Source organism: Strigops habroptila (assembly GCF_004027225.2).
Source record: "Strigops habroptila isolate Jane chromosome 13 unlocalized genomic scaffold, bStrHab1.2.pri S16, whole genome shotgun sequence".
Classification (NCBI taxonomy): domain Eukaryota; kingdom Metazoa; phylum Chordata; class Aves; order Psittaciformes; family Psittacidae; genus Strigops; species Strigops habroptila.
In genome coordinates this window covers 8,967,840-8,992,137 of record NW_022651054.1, presented here as the reverse complement: position 1 = coordinate 8,992,137, position 24,298 = coordinate 8,967,840, and the positions used below count along the sequence as shown (strand labels likewise).

The 24,298-nt window shown below is 43.1% G+C and overlaps 1 protein-coding gene across 3 annotated transcripts in view; it reads left to right on the top strand.

The window, feature by feature from the left end:
* TAOK1 (TAO kinase 1) overlaps positions 1–24,298 on the top strand; it is a 72,103-nt gene that overhangs the window by 38,273 nt on the left and 9,532 nt on the right. For 2 of the 3 annotated variants that reach the window (XM_030472263.1, XM_030472264.1), the window contains 15 exons: positions 623–668; positions 1,571–1,667; positions 2,442–2,555; positions 3,315–3,406; positions 5,888–5,981; positions 7,396–7,477; positions 9,407–9,574; positions 10,440–10,643; positions 11,842–11,976; positions 12,532–12,768; positions 13,525–13,653; positions 15,227–15,430; positions 16,041–16,280; positions 19,907–20,119; positions 21,210–21,392. In XM_030472263.1, coding sequence (XP_030328123.1) covers positions 623–668; positions 1,571–1,667; positions 2,442–2,555; positions 3,315–3,406; positions 5,888–5,981; positions 7,396–7,477; positions 9,407–9,574; positions 10,440–10,643; positions 11,842–11,976; positions 12,532–12,768; positions 13,525–13,653; positions 15,227–15,430; positions 16,041–16,280; positions 19,907–20,119; positions 21,210–21,392 — 2,238 coding nt within the window. The remainder of the gene's footprint in view (positions 1–622; positions 669–1,570; positions 1,668–2,441; positions 2,556–3,314; positions 3,407–5,887; positions 5,982–7,395; positions 7,478–9,406; positions 9,575–10,439; positions 10,644–11,841; positions 11,977–12,531; positions 12,769–13,524; positions 13,654–15,226; positions 15,431–16,040; positions 16,281–19,906; positions 20,120–21,209; positions 21,393–24,298) is intronic. The other variant, XM_030472265.1, reaches the window with a different exon arrangement.

The window sequence follows — 24,298 nt, the reverse complement described above, 5'->3', positions numbered from 1 at the left end:
TGTGCATAAAAATGCCTATGTAGGAATAGACGTGATTGGCTATGCAGAGGAAGCATTCATTGAATAAAAAGTGTAATGTACACCTCTCATTGACGAAGTTTTTGTGGTATGATACAGTAAAGAATTCATATTGTGGAACTAATAGTTGAAATTGTAAGTACTGATCATGTGTTAGCTTCAATAAATCCGTAGGACAAAGTTTTAGTTTCTTTTTTTGCAGTGTGACTGGGACAAAATCTTAAGTAAATCCCTAAATAGCCCTTTAATACTCTGATAAGCTTGTTAAGTGCAATTTAACATTCCTGTTAAGTATGTACATATAAAATATGTAATACAATACGTAACTGGTTATGAACATGCTTTTGTACCTTCCTCTCCAAGTTCTGAGGCTTGGTATCTTACACAGGAAGGCTGTGCTAATTCCAGCTAGAGCTGTCCTCATAGGAGAGGTCAGTGTTACGGTTCTAGGATGGGGCTTATGTTACAAGCAATATTTGGTTTGTTATGGCAGCCTGCACTGAGTGCACTGGGGAATGTTTCTAGATTTCTCCACAGGAATCTAGAAAACATACATTTACTATGAGAGATTTTCTAACAACTCTTTTGATTTCTTCCCATACAGCTTGTTATGGAATATTGTTTAGGATCAGCATCAGACTTACTAGAAGGTATGTCACACACGTTTTCTTGCTTGAAAGTCAGAAGTAGAGTACTGAAGTAAGAGGTTACAGCATCAGAGAGTTGTCCTTGAGTGTATAGTTTTATTTGTGGGCAGAGTGTGTGTGAACAGGTTTGGTTTCTCAAGTGCTTGCCTGGCTGGAATGGTTTCTCTGTCAAACACCAGCTTTCCTAGGGGCCTGGTTTCTCCTTGGTTTGTATTATTTTAAAGTTGTCAGTCAGCTTTTTATTTTCCTCTGAGTTTTAGGTTCTCCTGTCATGACAGTTCAAGATTTATTTCTGAAAACCCTTGCTGTTGATCCTAATGCTTACTAACAACTGTAGGCCTGTTGACTAAAATAGCGCTGCAGCAGTAGTAGGGTTTTGCTTGATGAGGTCGTTTGTTAAACAGTCGTTTTTCTATCAGGCTTCTTGAAGTGAACTTTCTTTGAAGATATATGTGTGGCCAGTAAGTTGTTCATCTCCTTTCCTTGCCAAAAGCAGTTCAGGACAAAAGGCTGAGCTGCCAGAGCCATCTGTATTGCTACAGCTTATTCATGTGTGAATTGTAAAGTTCTAGGGTTTGGGATTTGGCTTCATTAGTGGAGAATTGAATATTGACTCTTAAATAGGTATTTGGGAGAATGGTCACAGAACTGACAGGAAAGCAGTTTACAGTTGCAAAGTAGTCTCTTTTTATAGTAAATAGCTGCTGGTTTACAGTTAGAAGATGACATCTGATAATAGAACGTACACTGTGAACTAGTTTTTACATTTGCTCCTCAAACTGGATATAGTAAAAATAACTTCTAAGTGTTTTTTCTCTGTTTTTGTTGTTAACAGTACTCACTTGCATGCTGCAAACTGCATTGTTTTCTTTAATATTGAATTTTAAATAAATTCTTTCCTTAAGTTCATAAAAAGCCATTGCAAGAAGTGGAAATAGCAGCAATTACCCATGGTGCTCTCCAGGGATTAGCATACTTGCATTCTCACAATATGATCCATAGGTAAGTGGTTATACTTTTGCTGTCTCACACACTTAACAGGTAATTTATTTTCTTGATTGTATCCCTTTTCATCCCAAATTCAATATTTGCAAGCAGAGATTTTCTTTTCGCTCTGCCCATCTGCTCCCCAACTAGTGATTTATAGTAGACAAATACTAGCAAGCTACGTATCTCCATATGCACTCTCTCTTACAGCTGGTGTTCATAATTTGGGCAGAATTGCTTTGAATCCACTAAACTTTTCGATACTTGGTATGATGCTGATTGTTCCCTGAAGCTGTGAATAGCAAGGCAGGCTCAGTTCACCTAACTAGCTTGTAGCAACTGCAAGGCAGAGATTGCTGGGGTGGGGGGAGCACTCATACCTCAAAAATCAGTTTTATATGAACACACTTGTTGAGAAGCACACAGTAAGTATGGGATGCAAATGTTCTTTGTGTTTAGAGGGCCTGGATGGAGGATTTGAATAGTTACATTATTAGGACTTTCTGAAAAACTTTGATAAAGGACATGGTTGGTTCAGGAGGTTTTGTTGAACTGTGTATGAAGCTTATCCAGATGTGCCATTTTAAGCTGGTTTTTAAGGCAAACTAGATTCCAAGATCAAGGGCCACATTAAGCCATTAACCTAAAGGTTCAAGATTTTGTATTTGGAGAAAATCTGAGTGTTCTGCAGCTTGAGCATGTGACTGCTGGTGTGTTTCATAGTCTGTTTTATAGGAGGCTTTATTTTTTTGGAGGGGAATAATCCTGACACTTTTATTCTATAACCAGAGATATCAAGGCAGGAAACATCCTGCTGACAGAGCCAGGACAGGTGAAACTTGCTGACTTTGGGTCTGCTTCCATAGCATCTCCTGCCAACTCATTTGTGGGGACGCCATATTGGTAAGCCGAGAGTTTCACGTATTTCTGGCTTTGTGAAGTGAAAAGATCATTTATTGGGTATTTAATACGCTTGGGATTTAATGGAACTAGCTTTGTAATCTTCCAGTTGTGTAGTGATAAAATGGACTTTGCCAATGATTAAAGAGTAAATAGGCTCTGACCTCAAGAAGTTGTGAATTCTTGTATGTAGAGTTCACAAAAAGTGATAAAACAATCGTTAGGCTGACTTTAAGTGGTAGAGGTGGGATCGATTCATCTTATAACATATTTTAATCACCCCCCCCGTGGTTTTAACAGTTCATATGTTCTCACCATGTCTGGTTGTTGAAATAACTGAAGTGTTTTTATTTCCATAGGAAAGGCCAGGTTCATTGACCAAAACTCTTTGTAGATCCTTTGTATGCTTTTGATCTCTTACACCTAATCTGTGGTGTTTACACAACTATATGCTCTAATTATTTCATCAGAGTTAGCCAGCCAGCTAAAGTGTTGGAAATGTGGGAGGGCAAAAAGCTGGTGATGCTCAAGAATGGAGAGCTGGGCAAAGCAGAGGAGAACAGCACACAGCCTCTCCCCAGGCTTGTGCTAGTATGGGTGCCTGGTCTTTCTTCGCATTATTCCATGCCCATGCCTGATACCTTGGGGAATGATTTGCTTATGGTAGCTGAGATCAGTGAAACAGCCTGTTTCATTGGAATACTGATGCTGATATGTGTGCCATTGCCCAGAATTTTATGAGCACCAATTTCCTTCTTTTAGGATGGCCCCAGAAGTGATTTTAGCCATGGATGAAGGGCAGTATGATGGCAAAGTAGATGTTTGGTCTCTTGGAATTACCTGTATTGAGTTAGGTAAGTTATTTTATTTGCACAATTATAAAGTGTAGTTATTTGATACCTAGAACTTATTCAGCTGAATCACAGTGCAGAAGATCTATGCTTCTGTCCTTGTCCTGGTTTCTCTGGGACTTAAGTTTTAGAGAAAAGAGCTAAACGTGATCTCTAGAATTCAAGTCTCCAATTGGATGTTTATTGAACTGGTGTTTTCATTACTTGAAGAAAGAGTTATGTAGACAAAGAAAATAGCCAAACTGTTTCACTAAAGACGTTCACAGTCTGTGAGAGAGGCAGTTAACTTTTGTACTAAAAACCAGTCTATTTGCTGAACTGCTTTAGAAATGAACCATTAAAAGTACCAGTGTGAAAATACATTTAATGATAGAAGTTGATACTGTTTGCATAAAAATGTAAGATACAGTCCTGCAATAATGAAGGTTTGGATAAGTGGACAGCTTCAAAGCTATATTCAGTGTGTGTTATCACTTGTGGATAGATTTGGCTGGGAAATCTCTTGTTTTAAGGAAAAGGTACAGACTAATCCAGTTTTGAAGTGGAAACCTATAAGTCAATCCCAGAAGAAATGATGGCATTGCCTTTAGAACAGACTCCTTAAAGCAGAACATCAGTTTAAAAGACCTGTGTTAGTATGGCATTCTATTTAAAAACATGTAGTCTTGGAACAGAAATACACTCACTGGAGCACAGCACTGCTCAGACTTTAGTCAGGATCCAGCTCTCTGGAAGCACTTAGCTGCAAGTTTTCCTGGGGATGGTGAGGTTTCACCTGAGGCTGTTGTACCATCCTTGTCAGATCTCATTGCTCATACTCCAAACCAACTTTGGTGGAGGAGCAGCAACGAGAGCTCTCAGGAACACGTTAATCCATGTGAACTGCACAGTTTAGCTAAAAGTGCTGTCTGGCATTCCAAACTGTCAACTTCATTTTCTTCCAGGACATGAAATAGATTCTTTCTACAGAGCAGAGATTATTTTTTTGGGGGTTGCCAATATAAAGCAAGTTGAAGGGGTGTGACTGTCATGACAGAATCCTGCTCCGAGTGTGGAGTAAGGAGACTTGGCTGGCTGCAGTGCTCCAGGAATGCAGTGAGCTCATGGCCACCACACCCCCGGGAGCCTTCCTGCACGCTGCGTGTTTGCAGTGTGAAGCGTTGGGCTTCGGCTATGGCTCCTTAGTGTGGTGGGAGGTGAGGCTGGGTTGGCATGGTAGGGCATTGGAGTGGTGGTGTCTCAGTTGTGGATGGTTTGAATAAGCATGGGAGGAAAGCAGGAAAGGGAGATGCCTGGTGGTCTTCTCAAATGATCGCTTAGTCTTAGAAATGGTTTCATTGAGGGCTCAGTTTCAGTGTTTCCTGAAGATTTCTATTTTATTCAGGTGAGGTAAGAGGAAAAAAGCTGGGGGGAGCAGTCAGTTGAGATGAAGAAAGTTTAAGGGGTCAGTTAAAAGAGTTTAATGGATAATCAGCCTGATCCTTGATGGCAGGAACTGGTTATCTGGCAGACTACAGAAGGTAAAGTACTACATTTGAGGAAAGGCTTAACTTCACAATTTGCTCATTCTGAGGAATTTGTAGGGCTTAGTCCATGCTGTGATAGTGATGAGTGAACTGTGATCTCTGATACATAGCTTACTGCTACTACGCAACTCAAAATTGAACAGCAAAATAAGAAAACTAGCATTATTTTTCCTTGTTTGGGTGTTTTTTAAGTGTTCTGTTGCATTTTTCACTCGTGTAGGAACGGCCTCGTGGCCTGACCAGCTCCTCTGGAATGTTTATGGCAAGGCTGAGCTTTATAGGTTTACCCCATAAACATTCTGATGAAGCTTCAGTTTTGTTGTTCCAGTGAGATCATCTCCTTCCTCATTAAGCTTTCATGCTGTGTCAGTCTATAAGAGTAACACAAGCTTGAAAGGGAGAGAAGAGCCAAAGAGAATGCAACTCTCAAAATAGTATAAAGAGTTGGCCTGTTACTGACTTCCTGCCCATGTGCTTAGTCAGTTAAGTGTGATTTGATGGTTCTTGTTACCAGCTTTTTCTTCATCACTGCTGTCCTAGAATTAAATATTTGTTAGCTTTTTAGCAACTGTAGTTAAAAAAAGCAGGGGGGGGACGGACAACACAATGAAACCAAGAATGCTTAGTGGCTAAACACCGACTAGAGAGCTTACTGTTAACTTACTCCTATTTTAGTACATTAAAATGAGTCAGAGAACTCAACTATGATAAACCACGTAATTTAAAAGCTGGAGAGGACAAGGCATTTGATCTTCAAAGTGCTTTCATCTTCTGCAATGGTATAGGACATATGCCAACATATCTGTCTGATTGCAGGGTAGGGTTGGTTTGGGGTTCCATGTTCAGGCAATAGTGATTCTGCTGATGTGGTTTTCTTTTTAAAGGGATGTAAACTAAAATAAAGAGCAAAACCATGAGACTATCTCCCTGTATAAAAACTATTTTCTTTTGTGTGTAGCGGAAAGGAAGCCTCCTTTGTTTAATATGAACGCAATGAGTGCCTTATATCACATAGCGCAGAATGAATCCCCTACACTACAGTCTAATGAATGGTGAGTATTACTGAGGGAGGAATGTTGCAGGGAATTGCTGTAAATGGAGTGCTTTGTCATGCTGAGTTCTTGAAATGGCTGGATTCCTGTTGGGAGGATGTGAGCTGGAAGGTTCTTATTAGGTTCACTATACATTTTATATACAAAACTGACCGATCGCTAAATACGCATTTTTAGACTCTAGAATGTGGTAGAAATGGGACATCCCACTGGAAGATCCTGTAAAAAAAATTCAGTTCATGGGTCAGTAACATTTTGAAGTTCCAAGGCTTGCCAAAAATGTGGGGTTTAGTGGTTTTCTTCATCACAAACCACACTGTCAATGCTTAAGTCTTGTTGAAGATGAAGACACTGCTTGTGCGTGGCAAGTGTCTGTCGCATAAACTTCAGAAGAATAAAGCACGTTTTGTGCCTCCCAGCCTCAACAACTGCCTTTTGAAACAGCAAACACAGTAAACTAATTTCAAAAGTTAAAAACTCCCTAATTGTGGTTTTTCTGAGCCGCAGTCCTGTGCCTCTAACATCAGACATTGTACCTGATTTCTAGATGACTTTTTACTACGTCTGAGATTTTTCTATTGAGGCTATTTCACACGCTGGTGCTTGACACAACATTCAACTCATTTTATGCATTTTGTTTTTTCTGACCAAAAAATGCAGTTATTTAATTCACTGGAAAAATTGCAGTAGCAAACACATCCCCCCCCCAGTTACATGATGGGAGCAGTGGGGGAGGAAAGAAAGAAAACCTGTACAACCAATGTGCTGCTGTTTTCAGGATATAATCCTGCCCTGCTGAAAGCCTGTGTGCAGAGGGGAAAAAAGGGCAAAATACAGCCTTTTACCTTGCAGAAGGAGAGAAGTTACTAAACAAATCATGACCTTAAGTCTTACGTGTGACAGATTGCACAGTTGTGTCTGTGGGGCCAGTGGCATTCAGGAATGGTGTGTTAATACAGGCTGTGGATGAAACACCAGCACACAGAGGTGGAATGGGGCAGGGGCTCTGATTAGACCTTGAAGAGTTTGTGCAATAGTTTGGCCAGGGTTGGTGCTGACTCTGAGCCACATGGGTGTATGCATTTACCTGGAAGTATCCTTCCTCTGGAATTTGTTCTTAAGCTGAAACATTTTGTGTGGAAGCTGAGATTAAAGGGCTCTATCTAATGGTGGGCTTTGGCTTGACTAGGGATGTCAGAAGCTGTAGTATGAAGTACTGGGTCTGTGTGGTTTCTCCACACTTTTTCTACTGGGAGCATGCAGATGCTCCCTGCCCATTGCAGGGGGGTTGGAACTAGATCATCTTTAAGGTCCCTTCCAACCCAAAGGAGTCTGAATATCTGGATTCCTTAATGAATGAAACTGGGTCGCTAACTCAGATGGGTTTTTTTCTTTTCCTTTTTTCTTGCCACAGGTCTGATTATTTTCGAAACTTCGTAGATTCTTGCCTCCAGAAAATTCCTCAAGACAGGCCTACATCAGAGGAGCTTCTGAAGGTTGGCTTCCTTGTCCTTTTTGCTTTCCACATAGTGTTAAAAAGGGGCTATGCCCTGTGATGTTCTTCTGTCCCGCCTACCCTACTAGGCTACGGTTAATGCTGCTTTCTCTGCCTGTTACCTCTATCACCTTTGAGCTGAGGGTGCTGTGGAGGGTACTGAGCTGGCTGTCCTAGCTTCATTTCTCCTTTTCAGTGTCTAGGGCAGTTCCCTGAGTGAATCTCCGAGCCAGCCTTCTTCTCATAAAAGGACACCCCACCAACTGGATGACCATCCACTTGTCAAGAGTTTCTTAAGCTCAGTCTGTCCTTCCAGTGATTATAATTACTCCTGACAGAATTGCCATGCATTAGTTAACAAATACCTTTTGTTACTTCCCTCTTTATTTTGTGTATATATACACACACCCCCTCCAAAGGCTTTTTATCCTCTCCCATCACCTATGTGCTTTACACATAGGACTGAAATCCACTGTTCTAATGGTATCCTGGGGGAAAGGGAGCAGGGAAAAGCAGGTTTTTTTCCCCATACTTTTACTTGACGTGATTAAACCTCAGCCTTCAGCAGGTTTCTTTCTTTATTTGTTATTTTTTCCTCCGTTTGTGCTCCTGTATGCTGCAGACACTTGGTTTTCCTTGCTTTAGTCTGGAAACAAAGCCAGCCTTGCAAAAAGCTGACGTGTTCCTAAGTGAACGCAACTTGCTTAGAAGTTGGGTGTTAGAGCTGCTTCATTGTAGGTGGGACTTTGATGGATTTCCTTCGTGGCATCAGGTGGCATTCAGGATTCTGCTAACTTGTCATTCTTTTTACAGCGCTCGTGACATTATTTTGGGGTTTCTTTATTTTAATCCTGGCCATGTTTCTGCTCAATGTTGCTCTGAAGGAAAATGGATGCTATTTATGAAGGCTTTATCATCCCCTCTCTCGCATGTTTTTGCTGAAATGGTTCTGAGGACTTTTGCCTCTTCAAAAAAACCTGTATTCAGAAAGTAAATGCAATTATCCGGTAACGGGTTCGGTGTGGGAGTGCAGTCCTGCCGTTTCAGAATCCTGCAGATTGGTTTTATTTTGAGCAGTGCACTGCAATTAAAGAGAACATTGATGGAAATTAAACGTTTGTGAATGTATTCCTTCCATATCTATAGTCTGAAACAGCTGCATGCCACTTTACAGGGACAGGTAGGGAATGTGACATGATGGAAATGGCAATGCAGTTCTCCAGAGGAACAAAATGAAACTAGTGGTGGTGTTAATTATGACTCATGCTTGCACAGCACATTTCATCTGGAGCCTGCAAAAGCTGCTTCTGACATACATAGACAGGAATTGTTTTACCTATTGGCGAAATGCAGCCACCTTTGCAGTGCAGTGCAGTGAATATCTCCCAAAAAAGAACATAATAGGCTAACTGTTCTTCTAGGACCGAGCTTGAAGGTTCACAGCCTGTTTTATGACTCAGAGCTGTGTGCTGAGTATTTGATTCTCAAGGTTTTCTAAACAAGGGAAAGGGTTTTATAGTGAGAGTTTGGTGATGAGTTGATGAACATTTGGTTAGAGATACTAACCAGCTTAACACCTTCAGCACTGATACGTTATTTGTTGCTCTTCCTTCTCTAAACCACAAGTAGAGAGTGTCTCTGAATACCCGAAGAAGTCTAGGTTTAAACTAAACCTGTTTTCATGATCTGTGACATACCATTTCTGGGATTTTTTCCACATCTTTGTTTTTTGGTGGATATCTCCCATCAGAAAGCAATCATCCTGAAATCTGCCTGGATCATGAAGTCTACAAATAGTGCCAGCATAAGCTGCAAAGGTCTTCTGTGCAGGGAAGAGTGCTAACAAACCCAAATAGAGTTTATAATTGTATCCTCAAAGCATGTGTGCTGGAGGCACAAGGGGTCACTCACCTATTTGTGTGTCCTACAGCATATGTTTGTTCTTCGGGAGCGGCCCGAAACAGTGTTAATAGACTTGATTCAGAGAACAAAGGATGCGGTGAGAGAACTGGACAACCTGCAGTATCGTAAAATGAAGAAGCTCCTTTTCCAGGAGGCACACAATGGCCCTGCAGTTGAAACACAGGAGGAGGAGGAGGTGAGAGAAGCTTTGGGTTTCGTCACTGAAGCAGGGAATGATGCTGTCGTTCAAATAACCACAACTCAGATACTGCTAAAACGAATAGAGGCTGTTTACCCACCTGGCTGTAAACTCTGTGTCTTCCTCTTTGTGCTTGGAATAAAGCTACCTCAAGGCACAAACAAGGACAAACAGGGTAGATGCCTCATGCTGGCAAGAAGCAGTGCCATGTGTTCATGCTTGAGCAGTTAGCTTCCAGTTCCATAAATCCCAGCTTTTTTTGCCTGTTCGTAAGGCTTCATGAGGACTCTTCCTGCAACTAGTTAACTTCTATTTTGACCATTCGTACAAGGCCCTTGGCAGTCCTCTAGTTTTGACTGGAGAATGTTGTTCTAAGGCATAGAAATTTGTACTTGATTTAAAAGAAAAAGGGGGGAAAAAAAGGCAATCAAGGGAATCAGTCTGGTTTTTGGGTTGCATGCTGCAGTCACCATGCAGAAATTGGGACTCTCTGGACTGTAGTTCTCATGTATAGAAAGGAACTGTGTGAGATGCAGGGTCCCAGCTGAGCACTTAGGTGATGCTGGTGTCAGAACAGTTTCTGGTGACATGCTGTTGCTGATACATGATCGAGTTCAGCTTGTTAACAGGCTCCTGTTGAAAAGAATCTGACATCAGCCAGTTAATCTTGACAAGGCTGATTCCTTCTCTCCCCTGCATCCCACAAGAGAACTGTTTCATGGCAATGCCCAGAGGGTGAGAACTGCCATGACGTGGCAGGTAGATGCCTTTAGAAAGAAATGGATTGAACATTTCATTTGGTCATGTCCATAGATACAGCTGTGATGGATTTTGACTTCTCTTAATAATTCCTTTCTCCCAGGAACAAGATCATGGTGTCGGCAGGACAGGAACAGTGAATAGTGTCGGAAGTAATCAGTCCATTCCTAGTATGTCTATCAGTGCCAGTAGCCAAAGCAGTAGTGTTAACAGTCTTCCAGATGCCTCGGATGATAAGAGCGAGCTGGATATGATGGAGGGGGACCACACCGTGATGTCAAATAGCTCTGTCATTCATTTAAAGCCGGTAAGCGCTGGATTTATACTGGATAACTTTGAAGGTGTAAAACAGGAGAGGATTTGCTTGGCACGATGACAATAAGTTGAGTGTTTGCAATCCAGGTCATTATCTGCAGGTAATAATGTTGTGCCCCAAATATGTTAATGTGCACTGGAAACTTCGGAAGGTTGCTGTAAAAATCATTTCTTTCTGTTGACTCACTAACAACTATTTTACTAACTGAATTGTTTCAAAAGCAGTTTGCTTTACTGTGAGGAGCTGCAATGGCAGGTTGTGAACAGGTTTATTTAGTTGATGCTCCCAGAGCACTGCTTCATGGGACAAAAGGATGTGAGTTTCCCCCTTTTTACCTCCTAGTTAGTGAATTCTCAAATACAGAACCCAGAACAGTGGCTGAAATCTGTTCCTGGAGCACCCAGTTTTGCAGCACTTGATTCAAATACTTGGTTAATGAACAAAGATGCATGGAAAAAGAAACAGCACTCTGGCCATGGCAAGGTGTGAAACCACTTCCCCTGCTTTAACTCTGCACAATGAAGGATAAACTGGGGAGCTTCCCTCTGATCCATGCTGCTCTTTCTATGGAGGGGTTATCACACGTGTTCTCAAAGCAGTAACGTTCCCTCAGCTAATGATAGGTGTGGTTAGAATGTTTTGTTCTTTGCCCAGATATGCACCAAAGACACAGGTATTTCCTTGGGGAGTTAATTACTGTATCATATCTAACTACTAATCGCTCTGTGATGAATGACAAACCCAAAATAAGAGTGTGGAATACACCGTGACAAATCCTAAAATTTGCTTTGAGGTGTTTCTGTAGTGGGTGTAGTGAAAATCTTCCTCTGTCTTTCAGGGTTACAAACATGCTGGTTTTGTCTTTCAGGCTTGATATCATCTACTTTATAGCTTTAATGTTTTGTTGAAGTCAACCGTTTAACTCACTTTTCAGTTTTCCATTCATTTTTCTCTGTTTCAGCTTTAACTAATCATTTTCCTCTTGGTAAGAAAAATGCACAATGAAACTCCCAAAAGCAAAGATCCTAGATCAGAGCTCTTGTTGCAGTCTGTTCCTTCATCCAGCTCTTTGGTGGGAGAATGTAAAATGCTTTCTCTTCCTTTTAGATGTCTTTTGAACCGAACCGAAATAAAAATCTTGATTAACACAGCTTCTCTTTATTCTCTCACGTTACTATTTGCTGATAAGGAGGAGGAAAACTACAGAGAGGAATCAGATCCTCGAACAAGGGCATCAGAACCCCAGTCTCCTCCCCAAGTATCTCGCCACAAGTCTCATTATCGCAACCGAGAGCACTTTGCTACTATACGCACAGCGTCGCTGGTACGTGAGGGTGGCTGTTTGGGTGTAGTTGTAGTGGAAGGGACACATGTGAACATAGCTCAGTGACACTAGTAGAGCTCATGTTCATCACAATATGAGCTATCCGCATTGACCGAGACATTATCACTGAAATAGTTGAATATAAGTTAATAAAAGCTTAAATGTGGCACCTGGGCAAATATAATTTGTGTGTATTAGAGATTTGCAAACCCACTATAGGAAACAGTTTATAATAATAAGCTGGCTATTCTTTTCATATGCATATTATGTTTATTTGTATGTATATATATGCACCCTCATTGCAGTGAGCTAAAAGACATTATTTAGTATCAGCTTTATAACAATTGTACAGTTTTTCTGCTGGCGCCCGGCAGAGCTTATCTTCCAGAGCAGAATTCAGTTCTGAATCTGCTCTGCTGCCATTAGGATGGGTGCTTTTCTTTACAACAAAATCATATTTCTATCCTGAATAGTTTTCTTTTGTGGTTTGAAGACTGCTGAAAAGCAGATTAAGCAGCATTAACTTACTTTGGCCTGATGTGGTTATCTTCCTAGGTGACAAGGCAAATGCAGGAACATGAACAAGACTCGGAACTCCGAGAGCAGATGTCTGGCTATAAACGTATGAGACGGCAACACCAGAAGCAACTGATGGCGTTAGAGAATAAACTGAAGGCAGAGATGGACGAGCATCGCCTCAGGTTGGACAAAGATCTTGAAACACAGCGTAACAATTTTGCTGCAGAAATGGAAAAGCTCATTAAAAAGCACCAAGCAGCCATGGAGAAAGAGGTAGGAGATCATGGTTTAGCAGACCAGTCCATGTTGGTAATGGCATTGAATTGTCCACTGCCCCTCATTGATGAGGAGATGACATTGTAGTCTCTTACATGTCTGTTTTCAGGAGCCAAGCAAATTGCTAATTAGAAAAAGGCTAAAACCACTAAGGGGTTTATGTAACTAGAGGAAAGGTATGTCCTTCATCACAGTGCGTTATACTAAACGTTAGTGTACTGACCCCAGAAAAAATACTGTGAGGGTTTTCCTTTCTTTTGCCATGCATATGCTGCCAATAACTGCCTGCCATCGAGTGTTCTGGAGGCAGATCAGCCTGCAGAGAAATGTGCCAGCTACACTTAAATGTTCACCATTGAATTGCTTATGGATATGGGATTTTTTATGTTTTTAAATAATTGATAATGAAGTGGTGCTGCCTACAGCAGTTATTATTGATTCTTTGTTCATCTCGGATCTCTCAGTGGAGGCCTAAGGATATAGTTTATCATAAGGTGTTGACTTTGTTAGGCAGGACTAGCTGAACAGTAGGGCTGAGGAAATGAAGCACTGAAAAGAGGACTCCTGCCGGGTGTGTTGATGGGGGGGTTGGAATGAGAAGAGAGTGAGGGCAAGCTCCTGAGGCTCGTGCTTATTCAGAGTCATGGTGAGTATCGTGGTGACTGTACCAAGAGTTCTGGGTCTCGGGCTGAAATGGAACATGAGCTGTAATCCATCGGGACGCAAACTGATTTGCTGCCGGATTTGCTGTAGGCTAAAGTGATGGCCAATGAAGAAAAGAAATTTCAGCAGCATATTCAGGCCCAACAGAAAAAAGAATTGAACAGTTTCCTGGAGTCCCAGAAGAGAGAATATAAACTCCGTAAAGAGCAGCTGAAAGAGGTAACTCATCTGTAATGAGAGATGTGAATCTAGTGCAGTGCATGATGTGGTGTGAGAGCAGTGGATGTTCAGAGAGAAAAGTGTCACTGCACACAAGAGATCTTTCACTGGATTGCAGCAAGTTCTGCATTTCATGAGCAGAGTCCTGTACGTACTGTGTTCGTTAATCTCTTTGACTTTTGACTTAGAGGGTTTATTTATGTATTGGCACCTTTACGTTCTTCTTGTGAAAGTACAACCTTCTCCATGGTGTAATATTCCATGTTAGCCAGAAACATGCAACATTGGCAATCCTAAGAAATGAAAAAAGGTAGAAAGGTCATGAGCATTTTTCGCATGCCTTTTCTTGCAGATATTGACCATGAGCTCCAGCAGTTAATGAAGTTTCTTATCACTTAATGGTATTTCTGTAGCAGCAGCAAGAAAACAAAACAGTAAAGAGAACCTGCAAATACTTTTGGGTTTGTTTTTTTTTTAAGGAAAATATCTGCAAAACGCTACTGAATTTTAATGGAGAAAGCTGTGTAATAGTTTAAAAATCACTGTATTGTGGTGAAAAATCATGACCTTTGTGAAAGGCACAGAAACTGTAGAATCAAACTTCCTGATTCTTTTTGTGGAGTGGTTGAAACCATAAGCACTATAAATAATTCTTTTGAAAGAACCATTTAATGCTCAACCATCAACTTGTGTGACGCAACTTAGGAACTTGCTCCAAAGGGGAATATTCCCAAACATAGACATTTCCCAGGAGAAAAAAGAAAGGCTAAAGAGCAGCAGAGCCAAGAAAGATCTAACAAAAACTATAGTAGTGTGGGCTTTTTATAATAACATAGAGTCTTTTTCTGAGTGGGCAGGAGATCACAGAGCACCAAGAAGCACTGGTGAAATACAGAGGAGTTCTGTCTCATGCTGAAGTTGAGATGTATCACGACAAGTCTAGTTACTCTAGGGGCACCTCTAGTACTCAGTTCAAGCAAGCAGAGTCTTTTTCCAAAGGTGCTTCAAACTTTGTGTTGAATTGAATACAAATGTTAAAAAGGCAACTGTGGCCTTAAGTTTCACCTGTGAACTTCTTTGTATTGTTTGTGTAAGTTGTGGTGGCTCTGCCTTGATGAGTTCCTTGTGTATGTGTTCTGTTCAAGCAAGACACGAACATTTTCTAATGTGCTTCATGTGGCTGGGGTTTTGTTTGACCAACAGGATGACACCACTTTGCTTCTCCTCTCAGTCCTTTGGGAGCCTGTAAAAACATTTGTCAGGCTCCAAGTGTCTTTGTTTTCAGTGGCAAACCATCACTTTTACATTTTGAGCTAATGTATATGTCTGGAAAGTGCGGACATGAACCAGCATTTTGGCCAGTTAAAATGGCCAATTCAAAAAACAAGTTGTAGTTAAATTTGCTTCCCTGTGAATTGTCTCCTGATGTTCCCTTAGATGCATTTTGCAGAGGCTGGGATGGCACAAGGTGGAATGGCTTTGAAATATAGTTTATTAGGCAGGTCTGTCCAGTTGTTCACGACCAAGGAGCTTAAGGTGACTATTCCACAATTAATTACCTTGCTGTTATCAGGAGCTGAATGAAAACCAGAGCACTCCAAAGAAGGAGAAGCAGGAGTGGCTCTCCAAGCAGAAGGAGAACATCCAGCATTTCCAGGCAGAGGAAGAAGCCAACTTGCTGAGGCGTCAGAGGCAGTACTTGGAGCTGGAATGTCGCCGCTTTAAGAGACGGATGCTCCTTGGCCGCCATAATCTGGAGCAGGACCTGGTTCGGGAGGTAAGAGAATAGGCAGAGATAAGACCTGGAACCCCCTGTGTGAAATGTGTCTCACAGGAGCACCTGCGATCCAACTTGAGTCTCCCTGGAGTGTTCATTACCACATCTAAAGTGTTTTTGGTAAAATAATGGTTCAATGTGTTCTGCAACATTGTCTGGTAATCACAGGATGGTTTGGGTTGGAAGGGACCTTAAAGATCATCTAGTTCCAACCCCCTGCTATAGGCAGGGACACCTTCCACAAGACCAGGTTGCTCAAAGCCCCCTTGTGGCGTTTAGGGGACCATGTGGAATCAAATGGTTCAGGTTAGTGTCCTACTGTGGGAGAACTGTTAGATCCAAGAAGTCAGCAGTTACGGTCCTTTCCACAAAATGCTTACTGTGAATCCTGTTGAGCATCTGCAACAGGAGGAAGAAAAGTGAAATGAGGAAGGAAAAATGACCAGTGGCTGTGCTGCCTGCTTCTGATAAGACCTAGAAACTCTGTGCTCTGTCCTCAAATGCCATGAAAAGAGAGAAATGTCCTTGTGAACAAAGTGAAATGTCACGTTGTGAACAGCAATCCAAGTAAGTATGAAGAATCTAATAATTCCCTCTGTCCTCCTGTTAGGAGTTAAACAAAAGGCAGACACAGAAGGACCTGGAGCATGCCATGCTGCTGCGTCAGCACGAGTCCATGCAGGAGCTGGAGTTCCGCCATCTCAGTACCATCCAGAAGATGCGCTGTGAGCTGATCCGGCTCCAGCACCAGACCGAGCTCACCAACCAGCTGGAATACAACAAGCGCCGGGAGCGGGAGCTGAGGCGTAAGCATGTCATGGAGGTCCGGCAGCAGCCCAAGAGCCTGAAGGTACTACGTGGTGTAGGAGCTCTGGGCCTGAGCTGCTGGTGGTGGTGGAGAAGTGGTACATTGCAGCTCGGGTCTCATTTGCAGTGTGTGCAGGTCCAAGGTATTTGAAGCTCATTAATTTGAAGAGGTGTCTCATTCTGTAATTAATACCTTCTTTAAAAAGGGTCAAGCTGTGTAACTGCCAGGGTGCAACTGCAGCCCTCCAAGCACCACAGGTATGAGCCATAGCAATGGTGACCAGGATTGCAGTGTATTGTAGGCAAACCATAGCAGCACTGTTCCTTCATTTGGTTTGAAAAGCTATGGTTCTCAGCACTGTGCCTTCCTTTCCGAGGTAGTTTAAAATGCATTTAACCCTTGCAGTGCCCTTTTCTCCCCACCTCTTGCTCTGACACCATTTACTGATTCTCTTCTCCCCCCACCTACAAGAATAAAATCTATTTTTCTGTAATGAAGCAGTGTCATTTAAAACCAAACAAACAGAAAAGCTTTGTGTGGCTGTGTGCATCGAAATGCACTGCACTGTCAGTCTTGGCTAACTCACCTTGTATTGTTTTTAGATGAAGGCTGCTATGTTAGCAAGTGTGGGGGGAAAAGAGAGACACCAGCCAACTGCAGTGTCCTCAGGAAGGTCCTAGCACTGACCTTTGCTGTGCTCTCATGGGTTTCTCATGCTGCCCTTGTAGCTGCGGTGGCTGACCAGAACTATAGGGCCTCTGTAATTGAGGCTTTTAGTGTTTTCATTGTAAGCTTTCACTTCATCCAAAGAAGTCCAGTGGTTTATTCTGAAGTGTCTGAGAAGGGAGTATAAGGCCTTTCACAAAGCTGCCTGGTACATTTCCTTTGAGGAGGCAGACTTCTTCTCTCCACCCAGTGTTCAGCTGTGCCAGTAACAAAATGAGTGTATGGCATACTGAGCATGGGGTTTCTTTGTTGTTCTAGGTCTTTCCTCTTCGTGATATTTCCCATCTGACTTAGTTTTCACCATCTGCAAGTTATCTTCTCACAGAGAAAATAACCAACTTGAAAATAGAACTTCGGGGGGGGGGGTGGAAAACCTCGCCACCTGATTTGTCAATATTAGAATAATATTAAATAGTGAAAACCTGGCTTGTGAGAACAAGGGACCATCTGATGGCTGTTGAGAATCTCCAAGGATATAGTGTATAAATAGCTGATGACTTCACAGGGAAGCTGTGCTGCACTCTGAGCTGAATAAAACTGAAGCAGCTGTATTAGGCTGATCCTTCTGAGATTAGCATGAATGAGTTCTGCCTCCCCAAGGTGATGTGGTGCAAACACGAGTGGGCAGCGTGTCCGTTCTCAGTCCCTGGCTGGCAGTTGGGACAGCAGGATCTGCAGTCCCTCTGGGCTGCAGAGGCTTGGCTCTCACCTCTGCACACTCTTCAACCCTTTCCCTTTTCCAGTGAGGACAGGGCTGAGTGTTTTTAGGAAGCATGGAAAGCTTGCGCTTCGCTTTGCATGGCTGTTCTGCGATTAGCAAAGGATTTCAGGCTTGAGCTGTCAATCCAGCACCTTTGCATGCACACAGTGCTAATAATGCAGCCTGCTGGACAAGCATTCAGTTTGGAGCACAATCCCCTCTTTATTGAGCCTGTTCCCTGGTATTATTAACTCCTTCTCTTGCTTCTGACTAATGCAGGCAAGTATTCTTCATTGAATAGATAATTTGACTATTTGTTCAGTTTCTCTCTCCAGCAATGTTTTCCCTCAAGGGCACATGTTTCAGGCTCTCCCTTTGTTATTTAGTGAGGTCCTTTGTCCTGAAAGCTGGGCTTTAACGGTCAGTGTCTGTTGCCACTCTCACAGCACCAGAAGGACCGATAACTAGAATTCACCCTTCAATGCAAACTGCTCTGTTATTATTTTGAGTGTGTTAATTGTGATGCAAATACCCTCTTGCTGGTATTTCACAATTCTAGGTCAAAATGATCTTGTCAGAAGTCTGACTGGAAATCTTACCCCTCCCTTCTGTTTCCTGTTGTTAAAGCCTTTGGGTTGGAAGCCTGTAAATAGAGTCTGGTGTCCAAGTAAGACTCTACAGAAAGTGAGGACAAAATAGATTGCAAGTGACCAGGTCCCTGACAGGAATGTGTAACCTGCTGACACTTTCCTTAAGGGGAGGGAGAAAACAATCTTAAAGGTTTCCTGGAGGGAAATAACTTTCTGTGAATTTAGAAAGGGTAAAAGTGGTGTATTTCTCTCCATGATACATGTTTTGGCTTGAATGAAACCCATCTTTGTCCTGTTTTCTGCTTCAGGTTAGCAAAGTGGAACTGTTGGTTTATGCAGCAAAGCATGCTGCTGTCTAAATTGGGCTGGATATATTGTCTGATCCCACTGCATCTTTCTAGGTGGCTACAAGTGCTGTGCTTATCACCTACCCTGCTGAGCCTTGAGTTAGTGCCAGGAGCAGGCAGTGGAGGAGCTGACAGGAGATGTGCACGTGTATCTGCCTTGCTAGTTCAGAGCCCAGCGCAATTCCAGCTTACTCAAGGGACAGAAAAATGGCTCTATGCTCTGTTAGTGGATTTGACCGTGGTGGCTGTCAGTGAGGATGGCCCAGAGTGGTTTTGTTGTTGATGTTGTTGGGTTTTACTTGTATTTTCTTACCTGACTGGACTGGCAGTTAACCACCATCACTCGTCACCTCTGGGTTTTGCTTGGTTACAAGTATCCCTGCCAACCCCCCTGTAGAAAGATAGAGGGGGAACCCCAGGACACCCTCCTCCTCAGGGTGTTAGAACACTTGGTAGATGTTAAGCTGCTCTGGAGGTGGGTAAGGCAAGTGAAAGAAAAAAAACTAAATGAATTTCTTCAGGTCATACAGCAAAATCAGACCCAAACACCTTTTCCAGGATGGGTGTCTCCCAGCCCTGCGTGCAGTCACGAAGTTGTGTCTCTGAACAGTGCAGAGATGCTGGCAAGTGCAAAGGGAAATCTCTCTGTTGAGACTGGGGAAAATTGTTTGCTAGGCCAGCACAATGCTAATGTTGCTTGTGGTGTATGTTTTCAAGCATCTAATCTTTCCCAGCCACTTTTTAGTATATTTATGAAAACCAAGCTTCTAACATCAAGAGTTAGAATACATCTTATCTTCATCAAACCCTCGATGGAAAAAGTGTTGCTCTTTTTCCCCTGTCCCTTCCCATGCACCAGGTCTGCTTCTTTTCATAACACTCAGTGTCCGTATGTATGTGTCATACAAGCACAGTCATGTGTAAGTATGGCTTTTGGTGCTAATAAATTAGTCCTGTCCCTCAAGAACTTTTTCTTGAAAAGCAACACCCAGGACTGGATCCAGTCCAGTGACAAATGTGAGGCTCTTTGTGCAGAGACAGCTGTATTTAGGCTGGAGCTTTGTTATAAAAGTGTCTGTATTGTAATTGTTCCGCACAGTAGCAGTGTCAAAGCAGCTGCAGCAATAGTCGTTGCCTCTTGTGTATTTTGCTTCCCTCCTTGCACTGTAGATGTTAATATACATTTGTGGATTCTTGAACTCATATCCTTAATGTAATCGTAAATATCCATTTGAATGGATATTTCTCTCATTTGAAACACGCTGGTTTTTTTTTTCTTTGTTTGTGTCCCCTCCATCTTTCCAGTCAAAAGAACTACAGATAAAGAAGCAGTTTCAGGATACATGCAAGATCCAAACCAGACAGTACAAAGCACTGAGAAACCATCTGCTGGAGACCACGCCAAAGAGTGAACATAAAGCTGTCCTCAAACGGCTCAAGGAGGAGCAGACCCGGAAGCTGGCTATCCTGGCTGAGCAGTATGATCACAGCATTAATGAAATGCTCTCTACACAAGCTGTGAGTCGCCTCCGAGGGACCCAGGGTTCCTCAGCCAAATAGGGATGTTTGCATTTGAACCGATCTGTATCCTGACAGCAGGCTCTCTGCTTCCTTGCTACATGTGCCATACCCTGCACAGTCATTCCTCTGTGTTTAAAAAAAAAAAGCAGCATTCAAACGCAGAGGAAAGAGGTATTACCCCCTTCAGGCAGGTTGGAGTTGAAGCAGCTGTTGCAGAGATGCAAAGTGATGCATCTGTGTGGCCAGAGGACTGCTTTTGCATGATGTTTGACAGCATAAACATCCCTGCTAGACCATCGTTTAAATAACATGCGGCTTGCTGTCTCAAGTCATTTAGGTTTTGATTTGTCAATGATACCAACCAAAGCATGTGCCACTGGTGGAAGATGCTCATTGGGTCATGGGGGAGTCCAGAGTTTTGAAATAGTGGTAACAGTGTCGTGAAAGTTCTGCGATTCCTTCTTTAAGAGATGCCTTCTTTAAGAAATGACCCCATGAGCAATGCTTTTGTGTCCTTGCTACGACTGAATGTGCAGTTTTCTTTGCACTTCTTGCATATTGCATCCTGCTCACATCGCTCTGTACAACTTTGACTCTGTGAGGCAGGGTAGCTAGCTTAATTTATGTATGGGAAGGTTAAAAGTTCAGTATGATACTGCTTTTAGGTTTTATGTCATCACATTCTTTTGTCCAAAGTCCTGTATTGGCAAGGATATGGACTTAAGTCTCCTGTGTACAGGTAATTGGTTAATCCAGTTGAACAGAGCAAGAGATCTTCTCTTTGCCCCTAGCAAAAGGAGAGCTGTAGATATTGGCACCTCCAGCAGTCTGGTCTCTGCACTATGGATCATGGTTCCTGAGGTGCTGCTGCTCATCAGTACCACTTGCCTCAGCTCTGTGGGCTCACTGTCACCAGTCTTTGTCACTATAGGTCCTCTGTTCAGTGAAACGAAGTACAATAGAGACCAATTGTATTGCTAAGAAAACAAAGTCCCATCCCATTCTCTCCCCCTCCCCACAGTCCTCCCCCAGAGTATCATGAGTGGTTACCCCATAGTGAAACGTCTCTATTGTCTGTCTTTCCCAGCTGCGTTTGGATGAAGCACAGGAAGCAGAGTGCCAGGTTTTGAAGATGCAGCTGCAGCAAGAATTGGAGCTGCTGAATGCGTATCAGAGTAAAATCAAGATGCAGGCAGAGGCCCAGCATGATCGGGAGCTGCGTGATCTTGAGCAGAGGGTATCCCTCCGCCGGGCCCTCCTTGAGCAGAAGGTAAAATGGGCATGTGAGCATCATTAGCTCGCTCCATGCTTCAGATCTTAAATTGCACTGTACTTAATAGAGAGAGAAAATGCTTTTACCTTGCTGTGTACAGTAACACAAATCATTTGGGTATTTGCCTCTCTGGGATGATAGCTCAGTGACACATAGGCTAAACTTTCTGCCAGCTCAGCCACCCTGTGTGAACAGCTTCTGGCTGGGATAGAGCTGCTTGGAGCGTGCCAGAGGGAGTCGTGCCTCTCTGGCCAGGAGGGAAAGAGAACTGTTCTTTCTCTCTCTGAGCCGCAGATTACCTTCCCCAGCTCATCAGAGGACAGACAATAACAACCTAAAGCTAGCAGGGGGGCTTTTGGAATTTGCATAGTATCAGTAGTAGGTATCTTTGGGGAGGGGGAGAGGAAGGCAAAATGTATTTGAGACCCTGTGTTTTATGGTAACATTATCTTATGGCAGATCTGCTCCATTTGGCAGTCTGTGGAGACCAGGCTGCAGTTTCCCTGTGAAATTATGCTGCTTGTGTTTGTTATTCATCAAACTGAAGTAACCAGACCCACAGGCATGGGTAACCTGCTGCTCCCTAGATTTCAGCTTGTAACTGGCTCTGAGTATTAAGGTGCTCCTTGTTGAAGTATGTTTTAATGTGCAATGCCAGACATACAGTGCGTATAGAAATGTGAGTGGCCTACACAGAGCAGGGGAAGGGTAAATCATCAGTCAGGGAAAGGAAATACACAATCAGCTTTCCTCCTGCAAAGTTTTTCCCCTTTTATTTGCCCTGTGGTGCCAGCCATCGCCATTCACACACCAGTTCCCAACTTTGCTGATGGGCGATTATTAAATTAGGGCAATTACTCTGTGGCCTCGAGGTTCATCACACTTCACTTCTCCCAGAGGCTAACAGATGGATGCTGGGCTGATAGAGGCCCCTTGTCTGCATAGAACTGCTCCACCTCACGGTCAGCTGGGGAAGCATCCCCGAAAAGACGGTTCAGTCCTATTGTCCTTTGGTCTCCTGCAAGGAGACGTGATGTCTGGAAGTAACTGGATTTGTGAAAACAGAGTTCCCGTGTGATGCCCACTTGTGTAACAGCTCTTTAGACCCCATCGCCAGTTATTTTGCTCCACCTAGAAGAGGACAGCTCATCACAGCCCTGCATTTGAGGGTGTATTTCTGCTGGGTGTGCATTGCCCTCTGGTGGCATGATCTGCCCAGAGCTCTGGGATGAAGGGTCCCACAGAGAGCCTGCTACTGCTCCTTGTCTGTGGGAGCAGCATATCTTGCACTGCGTGTAGTGTTATGTTAAAAGTGAGGCCAGTGACTTAAGGAAATACACATCAGCCAGTAATAATGTCTTTTATCGGACTAGGATTGAAGTCTTGGTGCATAGAAAGCCCCTGCGAAGCATTTGGTATAAGCAGTGGTGATAGGAAGCTTAGCAATGCTACTTCATAGATAAAAATAAGATGCAGCATAATATTTTGTGTGTGTTTGTGTCCCTGTGTTGCCTTAGAACAGCAAAATATTGGATGGTGCTTCAACTCCCATAGGTTTATTTAGTGATATGTGCGGTCCTGGCACATCACAAGTTGCAAAGTCATGGTCCAGCAATGAGATTGTTTCTTGGTGGGGTCACAGTCACTTAGTAGCAGCCTGAGGGAGAATGTGGGTGCAAATGTAGATGCATCGTTCTTTTGCAAGGGTATTTTTTGGGAGGAGAGGTGTTGTTCTGTGTTTGTAAGAATTAGGAGTTGTGAGTATTCTGTTGTGGGTCGCTCAGCGCTGTCACCTGGTATTTGCTTGCCTGTGCTAACTGAAACTGGCAGCCAGGGAAAGGGCAGGTATGTGCACAAGATGAATGTCTGAGTTTATGTGCACAAATATATACATAGCCTGTGGCAAAGTCAGTCCCTGCTGTTCAATAATAAACCAGATTGCAGACATTAGTGTGCGCCCAGGACTCTGCTTCCTTCTTGGCACATTTTTGATGGTGCCCATCACCACAGTAACTCACCAGAGCATACAAGTCTGACTAAGGCTAAGGAGGGAGCAGCCAGCCTCCTCAGTGCACAGCCTACAGTGACTGAGGCACTGTACAAGCTATACCCCAATGCTGTGTTGTTTGTGTTGCACCAGTAATGAGCGTGTCCCAAGAGTGTCTTTAAAAGACCTCAGATGTGCTCATTTCCTTCCCACGTGCCTCAGACACCTCATCTTCAGAGTCCTGCATCCTGAGGTCGTTTCTAAGGGATATAATTTTAATGCAATGTGCTAGGCATGCCTTTCTGTGCAGTTCAGTTGCATGAAGTCCTGCATGTTACGCTGTCGCAAAGACTGAAAACCGTGAAGCTGCACTTGCTGAAGACACTTAAAAGGAGGATTCTGCTGAGGCAGCAGGACTGGAAAAAACCTAGTGGAGCGTTTTAAAGAGCTAACATTAGAGAAGGCACCTTCTTCCTCTTCTGCCTTTTCCAAGCTAGCTGGCCACACTGTGGCTTTCGGCAGGAGTGAGCAGGGCAGCTCTGTGGAGTCAGTGTCACTCACCCAGCACTAAACCCAGGCAAGTGGATAAGGCAGTTTCTGAAAGCCCTATGGCTCAGGAGATGACTCACGCTGGAGCAGATTGTTTCCGAAATTCCAGATGAAATCACTTTGCATATTCCCTGACTAAGGCAAGAGAGTGCAACGCTCTGCCCAGTACCTTCAGCACAAGATAACACCTCTTGGCCACGGTGCTGCTGACAGCAGGGGAGATGCCAGTGAGCTATGCTCAAAGTCTTGGCTGCTGCTTTGTACCCATTTGGTCGTTTTCACCAAGGCCAAAAGTAGCTTTTTCAGTGCTGGCAAGAAGATAATGGAGTGATTCTTTGGTTCTCCACCTGACTGCAAAGATTTCAAT